The sequence below is a fragment of the Onychostruthus taczanowskii genome, unplaced genomic scaffold (genome assembly GCF_017590055.1).
Source record: "Onychostruthus taczanowskii isolate IOZ18803 unplaced genomic scaffold, ASM1759005v1 scaffold39, whole genome shotgun sequence".
Lineage (NCBI taxonomy): Eukaryota > Metazoa > Chordata > Aves > Passeriformes > Passeridae > Onychostruthus > Onychostruthus taczanowskii.
In genome coordinates this window covers 4,385,810-4,400,752 of record NW_024501348.1, presented here as the reverse complement: position 1 = coordinate 4,400,752, position 14,943 = coordinate 4,385,810, and the positions used below count along the sequence as shown (strand labels likewise).

The following is a 14,943-nucleotide window of genomic DNA, read 5'->3' as shown; positions in this document are numbered from 1 at the left end:
CACAGATGGGCTTACTTGCCTTGTTATATAAAGAGATGTCCCATCACTGCGCATGACGGTGGAAACTGTGGACAGGTCTTTCTTCTCCGAGAGATCCACAACTCCTGTCCCTTTTCTGTAAGTCGAGGGAAATACTGATGTCACTGCAAGCTATTACACAGTAAGAGTGAGGTCAGAGCCAAAACCAAGACCTCTTGCCAAAAGCCCCCTTCTCTCCAGACAGTCTCATTCTTCTTTGAATGACCATCTCCTTTCAGTCTTTTTGAAGTTCCTGCAAGTTTGCTGACACCACTGCTGATGCCAGGGAGCAGCCTGCCCACATTCTGGTGCATTCCATGATTACAGCCTCCATCCCAGTTCAGCCAGGCACCTCGTTCATCAAGGCAAGGATCTCATATAATTCGGTTCATTACATGGCACACACAGCTAGCAAACTAATCAACAGCCTAAAACACCATTAGGAGTTGAACACACTCATTGTACCCAATTTGGCAAGGCCAGGCTTCTGTGCTAGTCACAGAAAAGGAAAATGTAAATTTTAGCTGTGACTGCACAAATCCTGATGGTCTTCTACTAGAACAGCTACCAAAACCACATAAAGAAAACTCTTCCCCTCAGATTATGTACAAACCTCACTCATCTTATCTTGAAGTGCAACTGAGATGTTAAATAAAGTGCACCAACACACTGAATGAGTTCATACATTGTTTTCTGAAGTAGTCCTTTATCTTCCAACATCTTCAGAACTTCCTGGGCCTTCTCTTGGTAAAATGACTCTCCAGAATATTCATCAAAGTGCACTCCTAGACGCTGAGAAGTTACAAGAATATCAAAGAAGGGTAATATTGTTAAGATCAAGGCTAACCATTTTTCTTCAAATTAAGTCAGATGATAGGTCACAGATCAGATACAGTGCAAAGATTAATGTTATTTCAGGAAATGTCACTTCATTGTTAAAAGCAAAGGATGCTTGGATTTTGATTTAATCAATTTCTGCATTAGAATGAATCTCTCCCTGAGGTGAATATGGCGTTCAATGTAACATTCATGAGAAATCAGGCATAAACTGGTTAGAGCAATTCATACACAATTCTGAGGCAAGTCTCTTCCTTGCTGTGCTGGAGGTGAGACCAGTGGGCTGCAGAGGAGCTACCTGGACATAAAATCAACCCTATTTTAAAAGGATGCTAAAAGGAATTTTAAAAATAAAAGCTGCTCACAAACATCGCTGAGCATATGGAAATCATCATTACCATGAAGGATGAGGGTACATTCAGAGGAGACAAGATGACCTTAACTGTCAGACCTGGTCAGTTCATCAGTTCAATACATTTTAGTTTAAATGAAATTGGGAGAGAAAGAGCTAGCTGTACCAGTCATCATGTGATCAGTGATGGGTGACCTTCAAGGGGCAGCTGCACACAGCCCAGTACCTAATGGCCTTCAGAGGTCACCTTTCCATAAGGACTATCAAGGGTCTCACTTAGGAGATCTTAAGAGTACTTTCTTGGCTCCAGTGACATGTTTCAGGGAAGAAGCTAAAGCACAGCCAGGTTATCTGGATTATAAGCTGTTTCAAAATTTTTAAGGTTAATTTTTAGGTCAGTGGCACAAACATGCCCCATGAAACAGCAGACACTGGCTCCACTCATGAGATCACAGTGTGCAACAGAAAGCTCAACTCCACCTGCAGGGAACTCCTGCTGCTGTAATGTCTTACACCCAATTTAATATGCACCATTACAACATTAGATCAGAAATGTGAAAACAGAGTCATCTGCTAATAAAATTTATTACATGGAAACGTTTAAATTTGGTGGGTTGTTGCTGACTTCAAAGATAAGGCAAAACCAAGCAATATTTATTCATGCTGCTTAGCACCACACTTTGACCTTCAGGACTTTTGAGAAGGGAGAATTAGCCTAAAGGTCAATTACCTGACACTATTAAATAAAACATATCTAGCACACCAGCAACTGTAGTGACAGCCTGCTTGGATGAGAAATCAACTACTGAGCTTTTTCCAAGCAGAATGAGGCTCAGCCTGGCGTACTGAGAAAGAGCTTCCCCACAACATTCTAAAGTTTATGGGAAAGGCAATGAACTGGTAACATTAGAGCAATCTCTGATCCCAAGTGAGTCCACTGCTTGGCAGTCTCCGACATGAAAAGGTGCTGCGCACTGTCAATCACGTTGATGAAGCAATAGAGAAAGAGATCATTTTACCAACAACACAGAAAAAACACTGGATGATTTGTACCTGATAAACCCGGATGTATTCCTCAATACTGAGGTCTCTAAATTGCTTCCAAATTGACAAGGCCTGCTCATCATGTTCCTCCAGTTTTCTAAAGAAATCCTTAGCCAGCTTTTTTGTGTTTTCATCTTCTGCTGCTTTGTTAATCTGCACGTACACCTAAAATATGACACTGAAAATGTTGAAGTAGTATAATCTTCTCCTCCAATAAAAACAGTTCTACAAGAACAATACAAATACATTTAAAGATGACATTTTTAACATCAAAATTTTAAAATACTTGTTTAAGCAACACATTTCCCATTTAAACAAAGAATGAATAGCCCAAAGCTCAATAGCAAAATGCTCAGCTTATCTTGAAAGAAGACTAATGCCCTAATTCTTACTGCTGCCACTATCATCCTCTTCATAACCTTGAAACAACTGCAGCAAAATATGGAAGAACTAATTTATGCATGGAAGGGAACCTATCACAGACTTTAAAACCACAGCCATGTCTTCAGAGGACCAGAAAATTGACATTTATGGCAACTGCACTGCCTAAAATTGAGATAGCAGTTGAAGCAGCAAAATCTTTTATAGACTCAGTATTTTACAAGCTTTTATTCATAGGAAAGATTGATTTCACACACCAGCAGAAAAAGCACCACTTTGAAACACATTTCAGTTTTTGATACAGCTAGGCATACAGCTGAACAAACACTTAAAAACTGAATAACTGAGAAACTAATTTGGTCTCAAACAACTACTGTTTCAGAATCTTTTGTATCTTGACTGAATCTCTACACTTAAAGGCAATTTTTTTTTAAGGTCACAAAGCCTACATGCTACTGCAACAACTGGTATTTTGAAACTTTAGGGCAGAATTCAAGCATAAAAAATTTAAATTCTAAGAGTGGACTGAAATTACAAATAAAAATGAAGTAATACACAGTGATGCACAATGCTAAAAATACGACTGATTCTTGTTTTCTCTTTAAACCAGTCCTACAGCTCTAAAACACCTCAGTGCTGAGAATCTATCAACTTAAATCCGCAGGGCTCAGGGACGAGGGAACACGCAGAAAAAGTTTACCTGTGTCAAAGAAGCTGGCAAGCTCAGAAGGAGCTACCCTGCCATATAAACAATCTGACATGCATTTAGCTGCTGAGAACCCAAGTATTGAAATACAGCGTGTCCCTTTGCCACGAGACAGATTTGTACAGAACAGTTGTCCTGTGGCACACTGCCTGAACACCAACATGAGCCACAGCTCCCATATCCAGCCCCGAGGAGGAAGCACAGCTCAGCTCTGTGGTAAGAAAACACCTGAGAGTGCCACACAAGAACCCTGACTAAGCCCCATTAACATGTGAGATCTCTTTGAGGATGAGGGCTTGAACATTAGTCATCCTCTCCTCTTGGTTACTGGGTCTGTGCAGGTCAGTACATAAATCCCTTATGTGTTTTTTATCTATATCACACACAAAGTACCATTTACGAGTATCAAAAAATCAACAAAAAGTAAATACTAACTCAGATGGTATCAGGCATATTTGAATGGAGCAACCCAACAAACCATAACCTGTTTAATCCTGGAAAGGCAAATCTAGTTGGTCTTCTCTGAACTTACCTCAAAAAGGTGTTGCAAAGGACTAGATTTTAGTTTTTCTTTGTTGCCAAAGGATTGGAAACCAACACCCAATAAGCCTTGAATAACAATTACATATAGAGTTAGACAACAGACCAGAGTATATTGACAGGTTATTTTTGTAAGTCTAGTCTTAACACTAACATTTTAAAAGAATATAATGGTGTATGCTAAAAAAAAAAAATAAAAAAAATCAAAAGCATAACATATTATTCCACTGCACACCACCCCCCCACCAGAAACATAACAGCTAAAAAATAGTAAGAAGTACTATGCTGATTTTTCAATTCCTCATGAAAGGAATTTGTGTTTCTAGACTTGCATAGACAATTATCTTTTACACAGCAACAAGATGTAAATGAGAAGCCACACAGTGGTGGAAACCATCCAGCAACAGAGCATGCTCAGAAGCCCTTGTTTTGCTTCCTCCCTTATCAGTATTATCATTTTAAGGACAATAAGAACTGGGATACAACATAGAATGCCTCATACTCATGCAATGTTTTCAAGGGAAACGTTTGCTGTCTGCTTAGATTATAAAGCTTTTTGTGAGCATCCAATTCGGCTTCAGGACTTTCCAAAAGCCATCTAAAAGGGAAAGAAATCCAAATCCCAATCCTTTTGTCTAAATGAAAAGACCCCATTAACTCCTTCAGTAATGCAGCAATATTAACTCATCTGCCTTTTAGATTATCTGAGACTGACTTTAAGGCCAGCTTATTCCTCTGAGCTGACAAGGACTGGGACTGATGTAGGAATAGGTATGGGGGTATCCCTTTGAAAAACTCTCTGCAGCTAAACAAATAGCACTGTCTCAAGAATTTCCCTCTTAAAAACACTGAATACAGAAGAGCAGAAGAAGGCATGGCAGACTTAAAGAAGAAAAACAGGTCAGGTTTTAGGAAACACAATTAGTATTGTAATAGTAATCCTACTGAAAGGAAGTTTAGTTAAGGACAGCTTGTTCTATGAGCAATCAGAGGTGTTTCCTAATGATGTCTCTCAGATATTAGTGTACCTAAACATTCCACTATTCAGCGCTGACTTCACACTCCAAACTCCAGCACAACTGTCAGTCTTTATTCAACCCAAACACATCCTTCCACACCCTTCCATCTTCTGTCTTTCCCATGTTATGCCCAGACCCTGTTACACTCACCAGTTAATGGCAAGATGCAGCCCGTGCTGGAACTGATTCTGACCTAGAGGTGCTGACTGGTTAGCCAGCAGGTTAAACACAGAAGTTAACTTTCTCTCCCAGAGGTCAATACATTGTATTTCTGCCCTTACTGGGCTGCCAACTGTCACAATGCCAAAATAAATTAATTCTTGTGGAAATGTTTTTCTTTGTCAGGTCTGGCTAAAATTGCCCAGTGGGGTCAAAATTTATTAGGGGCAGAGTGACAGGAAGACTGATAGATAGTGTGACTGCACAGGCTTTGTTACCTTAAGAAACCTGCCCCAAAACTGCCTAAAGGCTGAGGGCCTCTCTGCTATGTTTCAGGAAAATATGTTTTCAATTCTTACATTTTAAAGTCTCTGACAATAGCAGGTGTAAAACCAGCTGACAGATCATTAATTATAGCACTTTCTCAGAAAAAGGACCATTACAGGAATACTGCTATACTATAATCCTGGGAAGCAGGACCATTATTTGTTATAATACTGACATATATTTTAGCTGAGCCAGTCCAAATAAGGAGGGGAGTACCTACTTTGAAAAAAAAAATAGCTGGAACTACTAGGTCAAAAGCATGATTCTAAGAGTTGTGTGCTGCACAAATGGCACACATAAATTACAGGTACTGTGATAGTCATACCTTCAGGAACCTTTATATTCAAATACATAAAATTCTTGATATTCAGACTTCAGAGTGCTACTTGGTATCTTCAAAGGCAGCCTGAATGAGGTCAGCTGAGAAGCCTTTTATCCACCCAGCATTTCATTGCTTAACTGTCATTGCCACATTCATTATACAATAGCATAGTGATAAAATTATGTCTAAGGGGCAAACATGAATGAAATATGCAAGGATGAAATTTACTCAATTTTTGGTGAACTCATTCTGTATTCAATTCTTATGAAACAAATCATAAGTGAAACAAAGCTATAAGCTACAGTTTCATGCTATCACCTACAGAAACATGATCAAGAAAGACAAGCTGCAGGGGATATAATTTAATAAAGGAAAGAATGTTTTATGACTGCTCTCACGCTCCTGAGAATGTTACACTGCACTGTCTAAAACCCAGGAACTTAGCCTACAATGACAACAGGTAGAATTGAATGTATTTTAGTTATCTACACTTACAAAGCTGAATATAAAAATGGAGTGGAAGTACAGTACTGACTTTAAATTTTCAACCTGATTCTGTTCATAAAATTGATTCCTTGATGTCCCCAAAACCAGCAGTACCCTGGAAACTGGAGGGGGCAGCACAAGAGCTGGAATAACCAGAAGCAACCACTTGACACACATTGCACTTTGTGTTTGCCACTTCATAAATGGACAGTTTCCAGAGCTTACTGCAGAAGAAGTGGGGATTTCTACAGTTTTCAGAGGTGCACCAGCTTTCAAGAATGAGGAAGTGGCCGTGACTGCCTTTATTTAAAGGCCTAAAAATAAGCCAAAACAGCTTTTTTGGAAAAATTAGAAATATAGATCAATTTAAAATGCAACACTAACAACAGAAGTCAACAAAGCTGTGAATGCTATGCATGGGTCAGCTGCCATAACAGAGGGATAGCTACAGATCCAGCAATGGGGCATAAATGATCTCTGGCGTGGCAATAAACATCAAGCCATGCATCCTCAGGCTGCACTTGAGAGGACTTTCCAGTCCCCACTGATCTGATAATTTCAGAAGAGACAGGGGTGCCCATGTGGGTGCATACTGGACTGATAGTCTTCCAGTCCCTATTCACATGCACATTCTCCATCTACACACCTCTCTTCTGCTACACTTTAGGGGAAACTGAGTATTTTGGGGAAAACGTAGGGATATCTCTAAAGATATCTCTCTGGGTCCCAATGTGCCAAAATGAGGTTGCTGTGGAAATTAAGCTCTGTGAATAATGAGAAAAGGAAAACCAACAAAAAAACAAACAAACAAAACAACAAAAATCCCCAAAAAACACCTCAAAACCAAGCAACCAAAAAGCCAAAATCCAAACCCAAACCAAAACATATAACCCCCAAACTACACATTTAGTCCAAGAGAGGAGCTACTGAGGAACAGTTAGATAAATTTGATCCCGTTATTTCTTGGACATCAGTACAGGTCATACTGCTGATGGATCAGTCTGGATTGTTTTGTTCAGATTTTTTAAGGAAATGAGCTATACATTAACCCCATGGAAACAAGATATCATTCCTTATGAGCACACAGTGAATCCAGTGAGCCTACAAACACTGAAGCTGGAAACCTAGACCGTACTATACAGTAGAAAAGGGCACAGCACAAAAAACATTGAAACATACCAAACTGCATGCCCCAGTCACCAAGGTAATTTATTCTCACTACTTCATGTCCCAGGGCAACTTTGAGATTTGCTATAAAATTCCCTGGTAATGAAACAAAAATGATATTATTATTCAGTTGTAGGTAGTCTCCCATCCCTACAGAACAGTTTTCTGGTTCTGTACCACCTGTTTTCAAAATGAAGAGGAAAAGCAATCAGATGGAATACTCCACAGGATTTGCTAAAACACCTGACAACTGAAAGCAGCAGTAGCAGTAATTGTAAAAAGCAAGTTACTTTCTGAGCAGGAAAAGAAAAGCTGTGCATCTCATCACTGCCACAGAGTGTCTCACACTACAGGGATAGAAACATACACAGGTGGCTGTACATGCACATATTGCCAAGAATAAGACCACAAAAGACTTTTTGGAGTCATCTTGTATTCTCACAAATACATGGCTTTATACATAATTCCATCACAGTCAGCCACCTTCATACCAGGTTAGGCAAGCACTCAAAATTCACAAACTGCTGTCAACTGAGTTGTTAAAAATAGACATCAAGTCCTGAACCTCTTTAGACTGTTGGAGCAGTTCTGAGCTCTGCACTTAACAGACTATGCTCCAAACCTGTAATGTCATATAAGGACATATAAGTTCCAGCTGCTCTTACAGCAAAAACTCTTCATCTCTCCCCTGAGCTTAGTTATAACCCTAGAATTACAAAGGAGAAATACCCACATCCCTTCCTCTATTTTCCTGTGATTTAAAGGTACCTTTTAATTACAATACTGCTGTAAAGGATGCAGAAAGCTCTCTTCTTGTATTGCTATAATACCACATTATAGCTTGCAATTACTTCCAATTCCATTCTCTGTAATTAATTAATTGTCTTACTCTGGGACAAACATTGCTCTACAGAACTACTTTGGAAAGTGTTTTTTTTTAATGTAACAAAAGATCCAGAAATGGAACATAAAAAACCCCAAAATACATCATTTCACTCAACTATCTGTCCATGGAAGAAGCAATTACTTTGCATAATTAGTAACTACACATGATGAATTATGTATAATTAAAAACTGATACATTATCAGATACACAGATTTTCTAGGATCTTCTGCTACAACCTACTAGTTTTTATTGTGAGATCAGGAAATGAGGAACAAATACAGTTTTCTATATACCATTAGAGCACTGCAGTAGAAATGTATTAATTATGCTATTAGAAATTACATGAACTATCTCAGTAATGCTGGCATAAAGAAATTAGCATATAAAAGCAAGCTTTTTGCAGGACAGCCACCAAGACATAATGATCTGAACTGCTCTGCAGTCCAGTACAAATTGAGTTTAAAATTCAAAGGACTGTCATAACACCTCCATAAAAACTGCCTTGGGTGTCTTTGAAGACCAATTTTAAGCTACTTCATTTAATATTCACAGTCATAAAACTATACCATGTGTGACTTAATAAATCTGCCAGCGACACACACCACGCTCTTTTCTTCCCTGCATAATGAGCAGAAAGGTTTTAATTAGCAAGTGGGGCCTGACAGGGCCACTGACACCAGAGGAGGGAGATGTCAGCAGTGCTGCCCTGTCAAGTGAGGCAGGCAGGCAGAGCAGCCCTCCCAGGAGGCAGTGAAATGCACACTCACCTACTATGGTGGAACGCAGGTGTCCTATGTGAAACTTTTTGGCAATATTGGGGGAGCTGTAACAGAATTTTTACAAATAATGATTGTTCAGTGGACAAAACTGCCAGATCACCAAGTTAAAAGAACTCGACTCATGCATCTAGAAGAGATGAAATAAAAGCTCCATTTTCAAGTTTCCCATAAGATTCCCTGATTAGCTTCTGTCCTGGACAGCAAGCTTTCATATCCAGCCAGTTTACCCCCCAGTATCAGTTAACAGACTATGGTGGAGCGCAGGTGTCCTATGTGAAACTTTTTGGCAATATTGGGGGAGCTGTAACAGAATTTTTACAAAGAATGATTGTTCAGTGGACAAAACTGCCAGATCACCAAGTTAAAAGAACTCGACTCATGCATCTAGAAGAGATGAAATAAAAGCTCCATTTTCAAGTTTCCCATAAGATTCCCTGATTAGCTTCTGTCCTAGACAGCAAGCTTTCATATCCAGCCAGTTTTCCCCCCAGTATCAGTTAACAGTGTTGTGGTTAAACCACCCCACAAACAACAAAAAAATCTAACCAACGCCCAGTTGTGCTGGTGACAAAGAGCCAAAATTATCTTTTCACCTTTTACAAGTTTTGGACATATGGATCATTCTCCTCATGTCTTTTTCAGAGATAAACCAGGACGAGAGATCCTATATACAAGGATCAGCAACCAAAATTACATCTTTCCTTTTACGCCCACCCCCACAAAGAAAAAAAAAAAAAAAAAAAAAAAACAAAAAACCAACTCCACAGGACGAGAGATCCTATATACAAGGATCAGCAACCAAAATTACATCTTTCCAGCAACGCCCACCCCCACAAAGAAAAAGAAAACAAAAATCCAACTCCCTACACAATTGTTTGCCCAGATAACAAAAAAGAAAGCTCAGCTACGAAAATTCAACCTCCAAATTAAAGCCAAGTTCTTACTTTCCATGATTATCGAAGCCTGCACAGGGAATACTGCTCAACAAAAATATTTACACATTAAAAAAAAAATCTGAGTCAGCCACTTTTCATTCCATGAGTAGGTGACGGTCAAAAAAATTGCACTGGAAAAAAAAATTTGGGGGCTGCAATTAACAAATACCTGCCTGCTTTAACAAGTCAGGGAAGAAGGTATTAAGGTGCAAAAAGAAATTCATTAGTGCCTGGAAATTTGAATTTTGTTTCTTCATAACAAAACTAAAAGAAGCTTTCTTTAAAACTGAATGCTATTATGCATTAAATGAGAATATTCTTAATGGAGGGCTGCATAAGGCATGAACTACTTAAAAACACATTCTGGGAAAAAGCCTCAAATCCCTGAATATAATTTATATTCTATATATCAGAGTGTTAAATACAACTAAATATAATACTAGCTAATATGGTTTAACACCACAGGCATCACACTTTACAGCAATGAATATCAACCAGAAAATATCAATCAGCAGACAAGGCACTTGTCTCAAAGGACTCCTCAGATGTGCTTACCTGAACTCAATCACTGCCTTTTGTCTGGGAACTGTAGAGAAAAGTTCACTTTTTACTCCATACTCTGAGCCATCTTTCCACACCTGCTGCAGCACAGTCTAAAGCATAATTAAAAAAAAAAAAACAAAAACAAAACAAAACAAAAACAAACCCACAAAAGAGTTTCATCAACAGAAAGCCTTTCCAGGAAAACTGTTTGCCAGCCACAAAGGAGACTGATCCCACATCCTTTATTCACATTACTAATTAGATAGCTGGTTTGCCAAGCAAACAAGGTCTCATACACAGAGTTGGCATAAAAATGCCAATAACTTTTGAAAGTTCTATCTGACCAAATAAAAAATTTAAGAGAAATTATAGGCAAAGTTCTGGTGGAAATTAAGGCTGAACTTTGTGAAAACCTTCTACTCTTTTACTGCCAAAGAAAACCAACTCTTCCATCCTAATGTGTCCAAACAACTCTTCTTTCTCTCTCCCACCTGCAAGTCTGTAAGGCCAGTATGAATGATCTGTACCAAAATATGTCTGCATTGAAAGTCTGCAGGCTGTGTAAAATACCTTGAAATATTCCTCAAGACAGTTTGTGTGAGTTTTATCTGTAATGTGCTCATAGCACCAAGTCATCCCTACATAAACTGAAATGTGTAAGGTCACACAGGCCAATGCACCACAGATCTAATCTGTGAAGCTGTAGGAACTGGACAAGCTTCCTGAAGATAACAGAAGCCTTTAACAAAGTGAAATATAGTAGAAATCTCACTTCATTCAGTGGAAATTTTTCTCATTTTTCTCACTCAAAAAATCACTTTAAAATTTTTCTGCAACAGCTATTTTTTTAAAGAAACAGCATCTGGAAAAACCTTTAAATCTGTTCTTATTATGACACCTAAGAAGGCAAGCTAGACACATACACAAAATTGACTTATTGCTCTATTCTCTAGCAGCCATTGGCTTGGTTACAATGTATTTGTATACTTCAGTCAGGATATTGAGGAATACATCTTCCCTTTGGGATTTTTTCCCCCTTGATTTTTTTTTAGCCAAGTGTGTAATGAAAACTATCAAATACTTCTATGTCCGACAAAACCAAGAGTATTTACAAGATGAAAACTTTTGAGTTGTACACTGCAAAAACTCAAAGTAGGTGTAAATAAGCCTGCACTTTAAAGCAAAGAGAGAGAGGAAAATGTAGAGTTATGATTATTAGTGAACAGTAGATGCATTGTTTCCTCACAAGAGGAAACTTCCTTGAGCCTCATTTTAAATTCTAGGCCTACATAACAAATCAGCAGCAGAGATCCTCAGGGAAAACTTGTGAAAGACAATTTTACACAGCAAATACCTTCCTAAGACAATAGTAGGTATTCTATAGTTTTACACTGAGAAAAGTGATTTTTACCTTAAAGCTCTTGAAAGACACCACTCACCTTTGCTAACAATTCCCTGTTTATTGTAAAATTCACTGTTCCCGGACCAGCGCTGATTGCACTCACCACTGAATCACATTTCAGCTAAGAGAACAAAACAAAACAGAAACCTTACATGAAAACAGGTGAACTGCCATTCAATTCACTGTGAATATTAATTTAATCCACTGTAAACATCAAATGTTATTTATTTCTTTGAAGCCATCACAAAGGGATAATTTCATCAAATGTTGTTGGGAAAGGGCCACAATATTATTATTTCCCATTCATATTTAATAAGCTCTGAATACAACTCAGCTTGAAATGCCACACATATGTTCCACTTCAGACCCTGCCTGAGCACAGCTGTGTTTCCTTTGGATTGGGAGCAGTAATCAAACTCTTTGTACAGACAAAAGCTGAGATACATTTGACAACTTACACAATAGCTGCCAGCACTTATCAAAAAAAAGTTAAGTGACAACATTCTGTGGCACCCCATATCACAAAATAAAGATATTAAAGGCCAATTTATTAAAAATTTCATTTACAATTTCAATGAGGCACATGTCTTGAAAATTCTGGACCTGTAAGGCATATTTGGCCAACCAACAGAAATTTGGATCTCTTCACAGGCCAAGAGCTTTGGATCTCAACCTGTCAGGTTTGAGAGTTTCTTATTCAACTAGCTGTCTTTCACAGCGAAGAAGTTGTCTGAAAAAGGTAGAAGAGGGATGGAAAGCGTATAAAAATATGACACAATCACCTTCTCACTTGATCAGTATCTGTGAGAGGGGCAAGCTATACACTCCTACTGAAGCTCACCACCATGAAGAGGAAATCGTACCCCCATGCTAGGTCTCCAGCTTAGACAGTGACCCATCCAGGAGAAATCACAGCTACCTTTGAAATTCTTTTATTTTTGCAAGTACTTGAAATTGAATTCCACAATTTCAAATACTGCATTTCAGCTAACAACAAATTCCATTGCTAACTCCCAAGCTACATGAAAAGAACATTTACCATGTTGACACTGAATTTTTTTTTTTCTGTTGTACAAATGGGCCTTTCTACTTACAGGGCAGAGAGAAAACAGAAACACCCACTGGACTTTCTCCACAACATTTGTTCTGCTAAACGTTTTCTACATAATCTGCCATTTGTCCTGTCAGTAGATTTTAATAAGAGTGCTCATTTGTCCTCTCCACAGCTTTAACCACCTCTTCTCCAAGTGCCCTGTGGTTCTTTAGTAACCAGATGTCCCTGTGCCCAAGGCTGTGCCTAGGATGCCACTGTGAAGCACTAAAAAACCCAACACAACGTCCCCTCCACAAAGAAGTAACAGTACAAAAAGGAAACAGGAATCAGCCAGCCAAACAAAATCAAAAGCCCATGGAAACAAGACCCTTCTGACTTTCTAGAAGACAATTTTCAGTATTCAATTCAATTTTCAATACTTCAGAGCACATTACTTCATCTGTTGCCTCACGGTCCTACTATTTAAGTCAATTGAAAAAACTTGCATCTCTTTTTGTCTAACCTAAACACCTGTATTTCAAACACTGCATTTCAGCTACTTTCAGCTGTTTCAGAACTTGTGGTTGTGTATCTGTGCATTGGCACCTCTTCTTCCACCCAAGTCAGAACATTTATCTTGCTCAAACAGGTCCAAGACATGGGTAACTTCAACACCTCAGCAGTGAAGAGTGGCATGAGAAATAGTTTAGCTCCTCAGCAGTAACACAACTGGTTTTATTTGTCCTTTTTTCAGTATTAACACCCCAGCTACTGCCATTTCCCAAACCAGCACACCTGAAAAAACTGCTGCTCCAAGAAAACTCAGTTTCAAGCAGATAAGGATTTGAAAGTTAGGCCTGTTTGTCCCAGAGGCCACCTTTATCCAATGACTTTCCAGAGCTGGGTTTTGCAGTCTTTGGTTTTCCAAGCTACCACACGTTCAGTTTCCTCCTGGGAAAGCAGCACAGACCATGGCACACCCTTCAGACACCCACCTAACTTAAAATATTTTAAAATATTTTGTTTACTTCAAACACAGACCATGGCACACCCTTCAGACACTCACCTAACTTCACCAGCACTGTTTACTTCCAGTTGTTTGAAAACAACAATTCCACAATAACCTTAACCAAAGTGCTTCTCCAGCCTCTGTGAGGATGCTGTGTACAACTGCTCTGACCCAAACAGATGCCTGCAGAAAGAGTACTTTTTAAATCTTATTCTGCCCCTTACACCTCTAGTAAGTTCATTATTACACACATGTGTGATGAATTTATTAGCATACCCTTTCAGCAAGCTGCTGAGCTTGAAGATGCAGGTCCTGTGCTAAGCAATCACCAGAGCTGTTTTCTATCACAGAAGCAATGGAGAGCTGGAAATCAGCAACATGCCTGAAAAAAAAAACAAAAAAACAAAAAACAATCAACATGTGAAAATCAGGAAAAAAAAACCTGCTGAAATGCTGGGGAGATTTGGCAGACCCAAGCTGACTCTGCATATGAGAAATGTAATTGCCAAACATAACCCAGCCACAAATATCTGAGGATTCAGTATATTTAGAAAGGTGGACAAGAAGGCCAAATATCACTTTTGCTCGAATACAATCACAAAGTAGAGATGGTGAGAACACCATCTCAAAATAAACAAAAACCATTCTCATGAACAAGCAAAATTTACTTCCTAACATTACTGCAACTCCTGAACAGGACACTGAAATATAACTCGACATTGGCTCTAAGCAGTGTCACATTCAGCTCATCAGTGTTGAAGCCTTTGCCATGCATGCACTGCCAGTAATTTGTACAGGCTTGCAAGCAATTACATTTACTTTGAGCTTTCTTGAAAAAAATACAAGGATTTAATTAGTTTGAACTATCTTATAATTACATTGGTATAAATGGTTTGGGGCTTTTGTCTGCATTCTTTCCCTTAAAGTCTTGTTAAGCTTTTGCAGTAATAAGCATGACATAAAATAATAAAACATGACCAACATTGTAAGATAAAATG

At 38.7% G+C, this 14,943-nt stretch overlaps 1 protein-coding gene across 4 annotated transcripts in view; it reads right to left on the bottom strand.

Moving 5' to 3' along the window:
* RARS2 (arginyl-tRNA synthetase 2, mitochondrial) overlaps positions 1-14,943 on the bottom strand; it is a 29,529-nt gene that overhangs the window by 13,743 nt on the left and 843 nt on the right. For 2 of the 4 annotated variants that reach the window (XM_041412377.1, XM_041412380.1), the window contains 9 exons: positions 14,222-14,327; positions 11,941-12,024; positions 10,514-10,611; positions 9,012-9,067; positions 7,371-7,454; positions 3,871-3,947; positions 2,261-2,416; positions 704-810; positions 20-115 (listed from right to left, as the gene is read on the bottom strand). In XM_041412377.1, coding sequence (XP_041268311.1) covers positions 20-115; positions 704-810; positions 2,261-2,416; positions 3,871-3,947; positions 7,371-7,454; positions 9,012-9,067; positions 10,514-10,611; positions 11,941-12,024; positions 14,222-14,327 — 864 coding nt within the window. Of the gene's footprint in view, positions 1-19; positions 116-703; positions 811-2,260; positions 2,417-3,870; positions 3,948-7,370; positions 7,457-9,011; positions 9,068-9,270; positions 9,325-10,513; positions 10,612-11,940; positions 12,025-14,221; positions 14,328-14,943 lie in introns of all 4 variants that reach the window. The other 2 variants (XM_041412378.1, XM_041412379.1) reach the window with 2 other exon arrangements.